The 14,252-nt window shown below is 45.4% G+C and overlaps 1 protein-coding gene across 1 annotated transcript; it reads right to left on the bottom strand.

Annotated features, from left to right (window-relative positions):
• Positions 1-5,842: 5,842 nt before the first annotated feature.
• Positions 5,843-13,452, bottom strand: C8H19orf25 (chromosome 8 C19orf25 homolog). The gene is made up of 3 exons (XM_075611423.1): positions 13,366-13,452; positions 7,516-7,678; positions 5,843-7,381 (listed from the first exon to the last, which is right to left on the bottom strand). The coding sequence occupies exons 2-3, from the start codon at positions 7,643-7,645 to the stop codon at positions 7,185-7,187; spliced, it is 327 nt and encodes a 108-aa protein (XP_075467538.1). The 5' UTR covers positions 7,646-7,678; positions 13,366-13,452; the 3' UTR covers positions 5,843-7,184.
• Positions 13,453-14,252: the final 800 nt, after the last annotated feature.

Raw genomic sequence — 14,252 nt, 5'->3', positions numbered from 1 at the left:
TACCACACCTGCCTCGCCCCTTCTGAAGCAGGATAGTTACACAGTTTCTTTAAACTTCCAATACAATCCATTTTGGGTAAGTTTATGGAATACTACATTGTATTTCTTTATTCACTTATGTTTAACAATGCCAGGAAGGCCTGTAGAGCAATAATGCAGGGGTAAATGTTTATTTTTGTTTCCCCAATTAGGGTCTCAGGGAGTTAAGTCACTGTGTGAGCAGCAGGTTGCTAACCCAGCCAACATGTGTTTTATGGTTCACCAGATAGGGAGGCACATGTGTCTGGGCCACTTGTAAGGGGACAATTCTGGTCCAGCCACTATACAACGTTAAAGGAGCCCTCCGGTATATTTGTAAAATAAAGCGGTTAGAGACGCTGAAGGGACAGTGAAGAGTCAGGACATGGAAGAACAGAGCAGATAAAATAATAAGAAAGTGTGCAGGAAAGACATAGAGTGAAAGTAAAAGAGTGTGTGTGAGAGAGACAGTAAAACAGAGTATAAATGTGAGTGAAAGGCACAGAGAGAACATTTTATTAATAAGAAAGGTTAAATAAATAAATAACGAATTAACTGACTACCTAAGTAGAAAAGCATATACTGTAGTAGAAATAAGGACATACAAAGTGGAGATTAAGGGATTAGTATTTATAAAAAATAAACCTATAATCAATTGAGTAGACAGCACTCACTAAGAATAAAGAAATGCATGTGCAGGGTGCCGACGGAACCAGGAGGACCCAAATTCCCCCACAACTTCTAGTCACAATCTAAAGTTCCAGCACTCACTGACTCTGAGAAAATATGATACTATGGTTTATGTCACAATGATAAATGATTTAATGTAAGCACAAGATAACATTTGGAGTAATGCAGCGCAATTGCATAAACACAGACAATCCAGTGGTGATTGGGGTGAATAATATAGGGATAGGGAGTGGGACAACAAACGGATAAGAGAGTGGGGACAGTACAAACAAGGGGGAGGGTAATCGGGGGCAACGTTTCGGGGACACACCCCTTACTTAGGCCCATTCCCTCAGGTCTTAAAAGCAGCGCACCAGTGAAGGGAGAGGGAGAGAAGAAAAAGAGAGACATATGGTCGTTTAACCTGATGGTTTGATTCACCTTGCTTATTACTCCTTCTCTGATGTACTCAGTACTTGGCTTGCTGTTTTTCAGCTATTTGCATTGTGTTGCTCTTTGAGTGCTGCTCTGGTTGTTGGGGTGTCAGGGTTAAGGGAAGTACCTTATGGTCTTTTAAGACCTGAGGGAACGGGCCTGAGGAAGGGGTGTCCCCCCCGAAACGTTGCCCCCGATTACCCTCCCCCCTTCTTTGTACTGTCCCCACTCTCTTATCCGTTTGTTGTCCCACTCCCTATCCCTATATTATTCACCCCAATAACCACTGGATTGTCTGTATTTATGCAATTGTGCCGCATTACTCCAAATGTTATCTTGTGCTTACATGAATTCATTTACCATTGTGGCATAAACCATAGTATCATATTTTCTCAGTCAGTGAGTGCTGGAACTTTAGATTGTGACTAGTATTTATAAAAATGTTTTACCAGGAAATAATACAGCTCGTTTTCAAAAATGTCCTGGGCACAGAGTTATGATGACAATACATGATTACATTAACTACACAGAGGTTATACATTATATATAAAGATATTTCATGGACATATTAGATATAATATAGGATTATGGGCGTATGTAACAGTTACAGACAGGATTAAAATGTGAGACAGCTGAAGTCTTGAAAGCGTTTTGAGTCTCTAGTAGATTGTTCCAGTTGTGAGGTGCACGGTAAGAGAAGGAGGAGCGGCCGGATACTTTGCTGAACCTTGGGACCGTGAACAGTCTTTTGCAGACCTCAGGTGATAAGTGCTGCGTGTGGTAGGGGTGAGGAGCTTGTTCAGGTAGGCGGGTAGTGGGCCTAGAAAGTATTTGAAGGTAAGACAGGAAAAATGTACTTTGCGCCTAGACTCAAGTGATGGCCAATCTAGTTCTTGGAACATTTGCAGTGACTGGTGCTTGAGGGGGGGGGGGGGGGGGGGGGCGGGGAGAGGAGAAAGTGATCGAGAATCCTGGCCGCCCAGGATTTGTCCATCCCTGTAATTATACAACCGCGTTCAGAAAACAAGGAACCCCTTTCGTTTATCATCATGTCTTATATATTTCTCGCTCAATATCCATTAAAATGTGCACAATTGTAGTTCTGTTATGTATATAAGAAACAAAATGTAGACAATAGACTGATGTTAACTAAACTGATGTCACTGTATTATGTGAACAAGTACCAGATACACTGCGGTAGGTTGATGTTCATTAAACAAGAAATAGGAGTTTGTCCTTTTGTAGCTCGTAAATGTGTTAAACTGTTGTAATCTAATCTGAAACACTAAGATTAGTATAAAGTTTGAATTCAATGCGTACTTTCAAAATGTCCTCCTTCTGCTGAAACGCACAGCCGAAGATGAGAACGTCACTGTCTGATTGTATAATCGATAACGTGTTGATCCAGCTATTCCCACTGCCGAACGATGTTATTTTACTAATTCGGTTTTTCAGTCCTTCTAGAAACCATCCTTTATCAGGAGACATTTTATGTAAGCATTTTGGATAATTCGTGCTCTGTCTCGAGCACTTTAAACACCATTTTGTAACTATGCGCTTGACGAGGTCATCCGTCCGTCACCCAGGGCCACTGACAGATTTCCCGGAGTCCAGGACTAGGTTCCGATAGGGTCTTCCCCCCCCCCCCCCTCACCACTCTGTCGACGATCTTGCGAGTCCCCCTATTTCTCCCCCCGTCTCACTCGTACAACCTCTCTCCCCCCTATCCATCAATTAATTAAGGCTGTGCTTATAGTGCCTGGCGCCGGCGACGTGCCAAAATAAATACATTGAATCCGTCGCATGCACTTATAGTATGCGCGATGGCGCCACAATTTTTTTTGAAGCCATTGAAATGTGATTTTGGGACAGACAGTCGACACATGTGACTGTGTCTACACCAATCACAGAGTGCCTACTGCACTCTGCCCGCCCCCTTCGTGACATCACTGGCAGTCGCCAGCGACGTCTCGCTCCAAACCTAAGTGCAACTTTCGCCAGTGGCGACGGGTGATGTCATTGGCCGCATCGCCGGCACTATAAACGCGGCCTAACCCTCTCACTCAATCCCGCTCCATTAATCCCCTCTCCTCACACTCATTCTCCCTCCCCCCTGGAGACACACACAAAAAACACCCCCACCCCCGCCAACTACATGCAAACCCCCCAAATACATACATACACAAAAATAAACTGACCAACTTCTTTGTGCGGCTGCTGTTCCTCTGGTTGCTGCCGGGCCCTGGTTTTCCCCAGCTGCGGGCCTCCCTCACTGTCCCACACCGAGCCACGCTCATGCCAGTGCGTGCAGGTAGCTGGGCCCAGCTTCCGACGCACAACGTAGGCAGTGAGAGTAAGGAAGAGGCAGGCCCACAGCTGGGGCCCTGCAGCAACAAGAGGACCGGCAGCCGGGCAAAGAAGTTGGGCCCGACCTCTGGCTGGTCTCAAATTCCTTCGCAGACCAGCCTTTGGAGAGAGTGTACAAAGGGGGGAAAGAGAGAAACTAATTAGAAATAATACTTTGCAATAAAACTATTTTTAGTAGTTCTGGCACTGTGCAATGAATGTTATATTTGTTTTCTTGTACAGGCATACCCCGGTTTAAGGACACTCACTTTAAGTACACTCACGAGTAAGGACATATTTACAATAGCCCCATACCTCTGTGTTCATACGCTCGCTTCGCGAGTACGGACACTTATTCTGCCCTACAGACTGCCGTAGTAGTGGCGCGCTGGTTCCCCTCGCCCAATAGGCAAATGGCAGCTCGCGCATGCGCCTGTCAGCACATCCTGAACAGCAATATGGGCTCCCTACCTGTACCGAAGCATCGATAAGTGGAAAAAAGATAGTGCTTCACTTTAAGTACATTTTTGCTTTACATACATCCTCTGGACCCATTGCGTATGTCATCATGAGGTATGCCTGTAACAATTGCTGTGGTTCTTGCTTCACCTTCTCATCCTTCGAGCAAGGTAACTGTCTCGGCCTTTCTCTGGAAGTTTTGGCAATTGGTTATAAGTAGGAATTGTCATTGAAATGATCATGGGTCAGGATAACGGTATCCACATTTGGTATTATTGAGCATATGTTTGTTCTCCTAGAATCACATTCCAACACGTTATTCCTGTGATAAGCACCGGCCAGTATTATAGGAATTCTTCGTTGTTATTGATCAGAGCACAAGGAGCTTTATTTAAATCAGAACACAGACTAATCTTAACGAGTGTTGACTGTGACCTAGCTTCTTTCTGACTGATTAACAAGAATGTGAAGTCAGTCACCGTGTCAAACATAAACATACAAATTAATTGTCCCAGGCGCTGTGATTAAAGTCCAGTGACCCAAATACCGTTAATAGCATATAAAAGGACCCATTAATAGCATATAAAAGCCTTGATTTCTAGTGAATTGATAAATGAGTGGGGCAAAACCCTGTACGATATCACACTAGTTTGTTCCATATCTTCCCCGTCTCCGTTCCCCCCCCCCACCCGAACACATCAATCCGTGGGAGCGTTGGAGTATATCATCCACATTACCAACATCGCTAAGTGAGGGGACCCCTGCAGACCAGACCACGTGGGATCCGTGTGACGTTCTGAGAAGTAGAGACGTGAGGAACAGATTCTCTCCACTGTACACTGAGAGCCCTTATCCTGTAAGTAGGATTTCAGGGTTCTAGGCAGGGGGGTAATTGATAAAACATACCACGCTATAGGCGTGCCCTGCTGTTTTTTTCTGTGATTTCAGAGACATCAGCACATCACAATAGACAACACCCCTGTCTGTCCAACAACTATCAAGATCATCTATCTGGCATAGGAAACCATTACTAAAGACTGCCCAATTGGTTCACGGTATTTGGGTCACTGGACTTTAATCACAGCGCCTGGGACAATTAATTTGTATGTTTATTTTTTATACGGATTTGGAATAGTCTGTTGATTTTTTTGTTCCATAGGCTGCTTTATTATTTTTGATCAAATTAAGGTTAATCACTTTAAGTTGTTATCATTGTTATCACTTTATCACATATTTATTGTAGGTCAGCGCTTTTTAGAGGGCTTAAAATTGTTTGTTTGCTATTACCGTGTCAAACATGAACTCCTTAGGCCGCGCGTATAGTGCCCGCGACGGCGATGCGACGGGTGACGTCACCCATCGCCACCCCCGAAAGTTGAATTTTACTTTGCAGCGACGTCGCTAGCGACCTGGCCATTGATTGGTTCAGAGGCTGTCACATTTGGCGACAGCCTCTGAAAAGTCAAAATCGACTGGCTACCAAATTTTTGGTCACAACGTCGCTCCCGTCGCGCTTACTATAAGCGCTTGCAACAATGCATTTGTTTTGGAGCAACGTCGCAAGGCACTATAAGCACAGCCTTAGATTTAGGAGACAATTGTTATTTTCCCAGTGGGCGTTTCCCTAAAACAGTAAAAGTATAAGTATTGATTTCTTAGGCCACAAGTTATTAGATTTAAACCTGGCACTACATGATGCAGACAATACGCTTCATCATCATTTACAAATAAATTAGTGGAAAAATATAGATGAGAACTACAACTTTAGTGTCCACTTGGGTCTTAGTAAAACATCTCTGCTCAAAGTAGGCATTTTTATTCAATCATTTAAATACTAAGTGTGGGAAGACTCAAATGACAGAAAGAAACTGCGGCAGAAAGAAACTGCGGCAGAGGAATCAACTATACTGAAAAGTCCAAAGCTCATAAGCATCTTTATTACCTTAAAGTCAACCAAATAATTCCAAACCCAATTCTATGACAAAAGGTACCAGGAACAGAGAAATTGACTTCAAATCCTGCACACAAATCCCCACAAAATGTTGCATAGAGCAGATTACACTGACACTCCGATGCATAAATAAACAGTCAGGTAAATAGCAGTATGGATGAGTACGAGGCATGGTAACTGTGGGAAAGAAGTTGCTGTGCCCCCTCTACCTACGAACAAGCAGATCTGTCACACCAGGCTGTGCTGAGAGAACCCTGCAGCTGTAACCAGTTTACGTGTGAACACTGGTAGTAACAGTGTCAGTGACCTGGGATTCATACAGTCTAAAAGGCCAACCCAGAAGCAGCATAATGCTAAAGGATCCATGCAAAGATCCATCCGCAGTCGCACAATGACAAAGCCAGCAGGATGGACACAAGTCGGTTAGTGTTATGCGAAACCAGAAATCCCTTTCTATCCGGCGGCGGATGCAACCCAGAAACATTGCCCCCTCCCTCTTTGAGACTTGTGAATTCATCACATCCCTGGTTAATGACAAGCAAAAGAGACAACACACCTGTATTCTAATGAGCATTGTACTATATGATCATCTATCAACACTCAGCCTAAGCATGTGGAAAGCGAACATGCACTGTCCTTTGGAGGTTACCGAGCAGGTTGCAGAAAATTAGTTGTCAATGATGTGTCATGTGTTTCATACTGTCTAGAAGCTTCTTGTTAAAGAACTTGCTGTTGTAGTTGAGACTGGTAAGGAACTTTAAAATGGGTGGTCTCTGCTCCTCCTCCACACCCACATAAATTGGCACAACCTTGGCAGCCTCTTTATCTACAAAATTCACTAGGTTCCACTGTGAGATGCACTGGTACCAGGGATCATGCAGGGACCTAGCAGACAAGATGAGGAAGGAGATTCTGCTGGCCTCTATCACGTCCGTGGCAGCAGAAATGGCCTGTGCCCCGGCTGCCTTATCGCGGTGCTCAGCATAGCCGCGGAAGCCGTTCTGCTCCAACACGTTGGCAATGCAGGTGGCCACGTCTGCATCATCTGGACAGTACCACAGGCAGAAGTCATATGTACAGTGGGCTGAGCACATGTCTGAGACAAAAATCCAATGTAAACATTGCAACCGCTCGTCGCGAGGAAGGGAAATTGGTCAAGCCCAGTAGCGACATGTTTCAGAGCCTCTATGACCAATCGATAGTGTCCAACAAAACTATAACCAGTGAATCGTACTAAACTAAAAATGTGAGACTGCTAAAGGAGACCAGACTGTTCCACAGACTCATCACCTCCTGTCAGACTAATTCACATGGCCGCCTCTCTCAGTTCTTCAATATCCCCTCCCAGCTTCTTCCCAGCGTGTCTCAGTGCATTACATGTTCCTTTCAGCTGGATCTGTGCTTCCTTCAACTTGTTGTTGATTTCCACATAGGAGCAGCTCTGCCCATACTGCTTTTCCCTCTCGCTTACACAGGCGCCGTCATGCGTAGGAAGCAGTGAGTCTGTCAAGAAAATGCTAGAACTCAGTACAAATACTAAATAAAATATGGACATTAAGAAGGTAACACAGCGACCATGTCATTCTACAGTAGGTTTGCACTGTGAGTATCACAGACTGTTTGTGGATGTTTCTTACCATTGCTAAGGTCGTAGTTAAATACTGGATCGGAAGCTATGGCCCCACGGACATCCTCCAGAATCTGCTCAACGCTGGGTGGCTCCGGCCGAGATGGGAGGACAATGCGCTTCTTTGTTCTGGATGTCATTCCCAAAACGTTTCATGGAAGAACAAAGGATGCCTAAAAAAGGAAAAGAGAGGAAGGAGCATTAACCAAGCTCATCCCTTACCAAACACTCAAAAACGAGGCAAATACTGTACATTTAATTTATGTTCATCTGATGTGTGTCCTTGATATCGGTGTATTAAGTGACGAAACGCGTTGGGACGCATCTGACGCTCACCAATCACAGACGGACACCTATGCGAGAGACAACTTCAAACACCTTCTTCGCAGCACTCTGTATACAAGCTGCTGGCCTGATCTGTCTTCAGTGCAGGCTAGTGTGGACTATACATTTGTGGTCTGGCACTACAAGTGACGGCTGTTCCCTGGGGCAATTCCTGGCCCTGCCGGTGGGCTCCCTCTGATGCGACGATCTGAGACCGTTCTCCGCTCTGATTGTGACGTCAAGCAGAGATTTTCTCTCAAATGCGAGTTACCATGTTTCCCTTGTGAGTGCAAGTCGTGGAAACTTTCTCCTTTTAAATGTAATTAAATCTCTTTTACTCTTTTTACTGTGTCACGCTATGGAGCTTGCGCTTTTCTTTTTAGGTATTCCTTTGAGTTTGGCACTGCAGAAGCAGCTCCATACAGATCATCTTCCTGTTCTGGACTTTTTCCCATCACTTCACTTTCACCCAAAGAACTGGTTTAAACTTTTGATTGTTTTAATATTTTATGTTTCATTGTGATTGGTTAAACACACATTCCGTTAGTGATATTAATATCACTTTCTACACACTATATTGAATTCACACTTGAATATAAGTTATAGCACTTGCTAATTAGCTCACTGTATTTCCACATTAGCACACTTGTTTGCGCTGCTGTTTTTTTCTCTCATCTTGGAAAAAAATAAATGTATGTGTAATATATATATATATATATATATATATATATATATATATATATATATATATATATATATATATATATATATATATATATATACAGTGTTCGACAAATCTATACATTTGCTCGCCCCGGGCGAGTGGATTTAACCCCCGGGCGAGTAAATATTGGCCCAAGCAGCACACGTTTGGTACTAGGTGGCGAATAGATTTTTTTTTTGTCAACCACTGTGTGTATGTATATATATATATATATATATATATATATATATATATATATATATATATATATATATATATAATGCACAACAGTAATAACTATTACCCAAAAGCTAGCATATATACTATAGTGTAATAGTTGCTAGCGGTGCTCCAGGGATGGGGAGAATATGAGAACAACAGAAAAGATTCTCTGAGGGAGCACACAGGTGTACCAAAGAATATAACACATTTATTGAACACATAAAAGCAGGAGAGAAAGAATAAAATGGAGGGGAACTCAAAAACAAATTCCTCAAGGGACAAAAAGACAATGTAATGAACACTGGAATATACCACAAAGTAAGGGTAATGAGCTGAAAATAAACATAGCCTGTAGTTAAAGGTAACTCCCACTAATTGCAAATAGCTAAGTCCATGTGAGCTAAGATAGTAAGACAACTAACTCTAACATGCAAGTCAATAGGGGAAAGCGCGAGTCATACAAAATCAGTTTGAATATACTGCGCACACAGGAAAAACAGTATTAATATACTGAAAATATCAGAAGCAGATCATAATACTTAAACGTAGTTGGTAAGTATCCAATCAAACATATATATATATATCTTATACTATATTAGTGAAAGCACTGTATGTTTGCCTGCCTGGATGTCCGGTGTCCCTAGGGGAAATCTCATTGGTCCCTTGGGTCGCCCGCCCCCGCACACCTCTCATTGGCCTGAGGCGGAGTGACGGCCCATACACACACACACACACACAACACAGCAGCTCTATACACACACACACACACAACACAGCAGCTCTATACACACACACACACACACACACACACACACACACACACACACACAACACAGCAGCTCTATACACACACACACACAACACAGCAGCTCTATACACACACACACACAACACAGCAGCTCTATACACACACACACACACACACACACACACAACACAGCAGCTCTATACACACACACACACACACACACACACAACACAGCAGCTCTATACACACACACACACACACACACAACACAGCAGCTCTATACACACACACACACACAACACAGCAGCTCTATACACACACACACACACACACACAACACAGCAGCTCTATACACACACACACACACACACACACACACAACACAGCAGCTCTATACACACACACACACACACCCTCTGTCCGCCCCCCTCCCCCCCCACTCACGTGCGCCGTCCTGCACTGGCTCCGGACGGGAAGCGCGGCCCTCCTACCCCAGCCGCTCCCTTACCTCCCCGGCGCTACCACCCGCTCAGGTAAGTCACTGTGCGTCCCGCCTCAGCCTCAGGCCCACTGCGCGTCCCGCCTCAGCCTCAGGCCCACTGCGCGTCCCGCCTCAGCCTCAGGCCCACTGCGCGTCCCGCCTCAGCCTCAGGCCCACACAGGGCGCTTCCTACCGCCGCTCAGCCAGACGCCACATCGAGCGGGCGCCGGGGGGGGGGGGGGGAGCGCGAGTCTTAGGCCCACACAGGGCGCTTCCTGCAGCCGCCTGCACGCCTCACTAAGCAGGACGGCACATCGGGGGACCAAGCGGCCGCAGGAGGGGGGGGAGCGCGAGTCACAGGGAACGGGGGGGCGAGTCACAGGGAACGGGGGGGGGGAGTCACGGGGAACGGGGGGGGGGGGGGGGGAGTCACGGGGAACGGGGGGGGGGGGGGGAGTCACGGGGAACGGGGGGGGGGGGGAAATGCCCATACATAAATTATGACAATACATATGCCCACTGCTCTCCACCCCCTCCCACTCCCCTTTCCCCTGCCCCGCTCCCCTTTCCTCCCCCCCGCTCCCCTTTCTCCCCCCCCCCTGCTCCCCTTTCTCCCCCCCCGCTCCCCTTTCTCCCCCCCCGCTCCCCTTTCTCCCCCCCCGCTCCCCTTTCTCCCCCCCCCCCGCTCCCCTTTCTCCCCCCCCCCCCGCTCCCCTTTCTCCCCCCCCCCGCTCCCCTTTCTCCCCCCCCCCGCTCCCCTTTCTCCCCCCCTTTCCCCCCCCCGCTCCCCTTTCTACCCCCCCGCTCCCCTTTCTCCCCCCCCCCCGCTCCCCTTTCTCCCCCCTGCTCCCCTTTCTCCCCCCCCGCTCCCCTTTCTCCCCCCCCGCTCCCCTTTCTACCCCCCCGCTCCCCTTTCTCCCCCCCCCGCTCCCCTTTCTCCCCCCTGCTCCCCTTTCTCCCCCCTGCTCCCCTTTCTCCCCCCCCGCTCCCCTGTCTCCCCCCCCGCTCCCCTTTCTCCCCCCCCCGCTCCCCTTTCTCCCCCCCCCGCTCCCCTTTCTCCCCCCCCCGCTCCCCTGTCTCCCCCCCCGCTCCCCTTTCTCCCCCCCCGCTCCCCTTTCTCCCCCCCCCGCTCCCCTTTCTCCCCCCCCCGCTCCCCTTTCTCCCCCCCCCGCTCCCCTTTCTCCCCCCCCCGCTCCCCTTTCTCCCCCCCCGCTCCCCTTTCTCCCCCCCCCCGCTCCCCTTTCTCCCCCCCCCCCGCTCCCCTTTCTCCCCCCCCCCGCTCCCCTTTCTCCCCCCCCCCGCTCCCCTTTCTCCCCCCCCCCGCTCCCCTTTCTCCCCCCCCCCGCTCCCCTTTCTCCCCCCCCCCGCTCCCCTTTCTCCCCCCCCCGCTCCCCTTTCTCCCCCCCCGCTCCCCTTTCTCCCCCCCCGCTCCCCTTTCTCCCCCCCCCGCTCCCCTTTCTCCCCCCCCGCTCCCCTTTCTCCCCCCCCGCTCCCCTTTCTCCCCCCCGCTCCCCTTTCTCCCCCCCCGCTCCCCTTTCTCCCCCCCCCGCTCCCCTTTCTCCCCCCCCCCGCTCCCCTTTCTCCCCCCCCCCCGAAACCTTTACAACAAATACTCACCTATTGTTCCACGAGTTATAAATAATACTACCTATTACACATTTACATCCCGGGCAACGCCGGGTCTCTCAGCTAGTATATATATATATATATATATATATATATATATATATATATATATATATATATATATATATATATATATATATATATATATATATGACTCCCCTGCGGATGGACCCCTCAATTGGAAGATCTTTACCCTTTGGACATTTTACTATCACAGTGTGGCATGGATGGTCTTCTGGACTATGGTAACTGATGTGAACGGTTAACCATTGTTGATCCCATACTAAAGTCTCTTTTTGATACTGTGCCTGGTTTGCCTTGATTATACCAACTGCATTTACGGTGTATGTATATAATATATGTATTTGACATCAGCATGTATTAGGCAATTTGGTGCATGTGTTATCTATGCTTGCTGTGTGGTTTTATATTTACTAGGGGTGAGGCCGGCCTTGTAGGTTCAAGGGGCTCTTGTTAACCCCTTGTTCTACATATATTTTGTGCTTATAGGTTTTTTTCCCCTTGCCTTGGGCATTAGGGGTCCATCAGTATCTTCATAGGGGATTTCCCCTGTCTGATACATATTCTATCACAGGAGGATGTCAGGGTTTGTTTTAATAATTTGTGTATTTTATGTTTGATTATTTGTGCTGTGAAATAAATCATAATTTTCTTTGATATTTGTTCTGAGTATACTTGAGTGCTGAGTTGGGACGCTTTTCTTTTCATTATATATATATATATATATAAATAAATAATACACACACTATATAGATATATATAGTGCAGAATAAATGAATTCTTCAGTATTAGGTGATACCTTTTTTTATTTGGACTAACAATTTATGTTGTTAATACTGAAGAACGCATTTATTCTGCACTATCGCAACTGGACTAACACGGCTATTTCCGTGTGTGTGTGTGTGTGTGTGTGTGTGTGTGTGTGTGTGTGTGTGTGTGTGTGTGTGTGTGTGTGTGTGTGTATGTATGTATATATATATATGTATGTATATATATATATGTATGTATATATATATATATATATATATATATATATATATATGCAGCATGCATTGGCTAAGGGTTGCTCATGTAATGTGAGCTTGAGATAAAAGGTGGCACTGTGTGCTCATTTGCATGTCATTTCCCAGAATCCCTTGCAGTGGAAGTGCTGTGTGCTGGGTGATAATGGTGAAAGACAGGGTTGCAGACCTGTCTAAGACATGCAAATGAATATACAGGAATATTTACAGTTGCTATATATATATATATATATATATATATATATATATATATATATATATATATATATATCGATATATATATATATATCGATATATATATATATACACACACATATACATATACACACACACGCAGTGTAAAGATATGTACGTGTATATCTATATACACACAATACATGCACATGTATAAATGAGTATATGTTCATGCATTCAGGTACTTGTATATAGAAGCGTGTATATTTACAGTATAAGTGTGAGTATATAGAACTGTAATATATACACACAATAGGACTGTGTGTGCGAGTGTTATATATATATATATATATATATATACACATACATACATACGTATAAGGAGAGTGGGAATATCTGTATACATGTTTCCATACACAGTTCTACTCGCTTTCCCCGTATAATATATCTCAGACACATTATACTCTATCTATAGCATTATGTATGATAAATATCGTGATGCTTAATAAGATAAATGAAGAGGATAAATCAGTGGTCACCTCCACTCTGCCGCTCTCACTTCCGCTTCCTGGACACCTATCAAAGAGGCGGATCTATCGGTGGTGACGTGGCACGCCTTAAAGGGGCCAGTGGCGGCCGTTGTGTGGGTCCCACACGGTCACATCTCTCTATAAATGCACTACACTTTCCTAATAATGTAGTAGAACCTCTAATAACACGAGACTCCCTGATAATATATCAGATACTCAATCATACATGAGACCCCATGATAATATATCAGACCCCCAATACTACACGAGACCCCTTGATAATATATCAGTCATCCAATCATGCGGGACCCCATGATATTTCAGACCCTCAATACTACACGAGACCCCATGATAATATCAGACACCCAATCATACATGAGACCTCATGATAATATATCAAACCCCCAATATTATGAGACCCCATGATGGATGACATCATTTCTGGCTTATACAAGTACAAAGGGTTGGGGTGAAGAAGGTTATTTATCAGTCTCTATGCTGCAAATCTCAGTCAAAAATAATACTAGATTTATAACATAATAAATGAATTTCGTTATGGAGATATTTGTCCTTACCTAATTTGGTGCACACTTTGCACCTGAGAGACCATTTCTAAATTAACCTTTAAGTGTATGTATATCTTTATTTATATAGCGCTTCACAGCAGTATACACGTTACATAATAATAACACATAATGGGAATAAGTGCTTCAGACATAAAAGTAATATTAAGAAAAGGAGTCGCTGCCTCTGAATAGCTTACAATCAAAAATAAGTGTCTGCAACAAATGAGGTAACTTAGATTAGTTAAAGGAACTGCTGCAAATTGCACTTCTGCTACGTACCAGCCACACTTGGCTGCTATCAGTTATACTGATGTGGACTTTGCTACCATT

Source organism: Ascaphus truei, chromosome 8 (assembly GCF_040206685.1).
Source record: "Ascaphus truei isolate aAscTru1 chromosome 8, aAscTru1.hap1, whole genome shotgun sequence".
In the NCBI taxonomy this organism is placed as follows: Eukaryota; Metazoa; Chordata; class Amphibia; order Anura; family Ascaphidae; genus Ascaphus; species Ascaphus truei.
The sequence above is the reverse complement of the archived record's forward strand: the minus strand, read 5'-3'. Positions and strand labels throughout refer to the sequence as shown.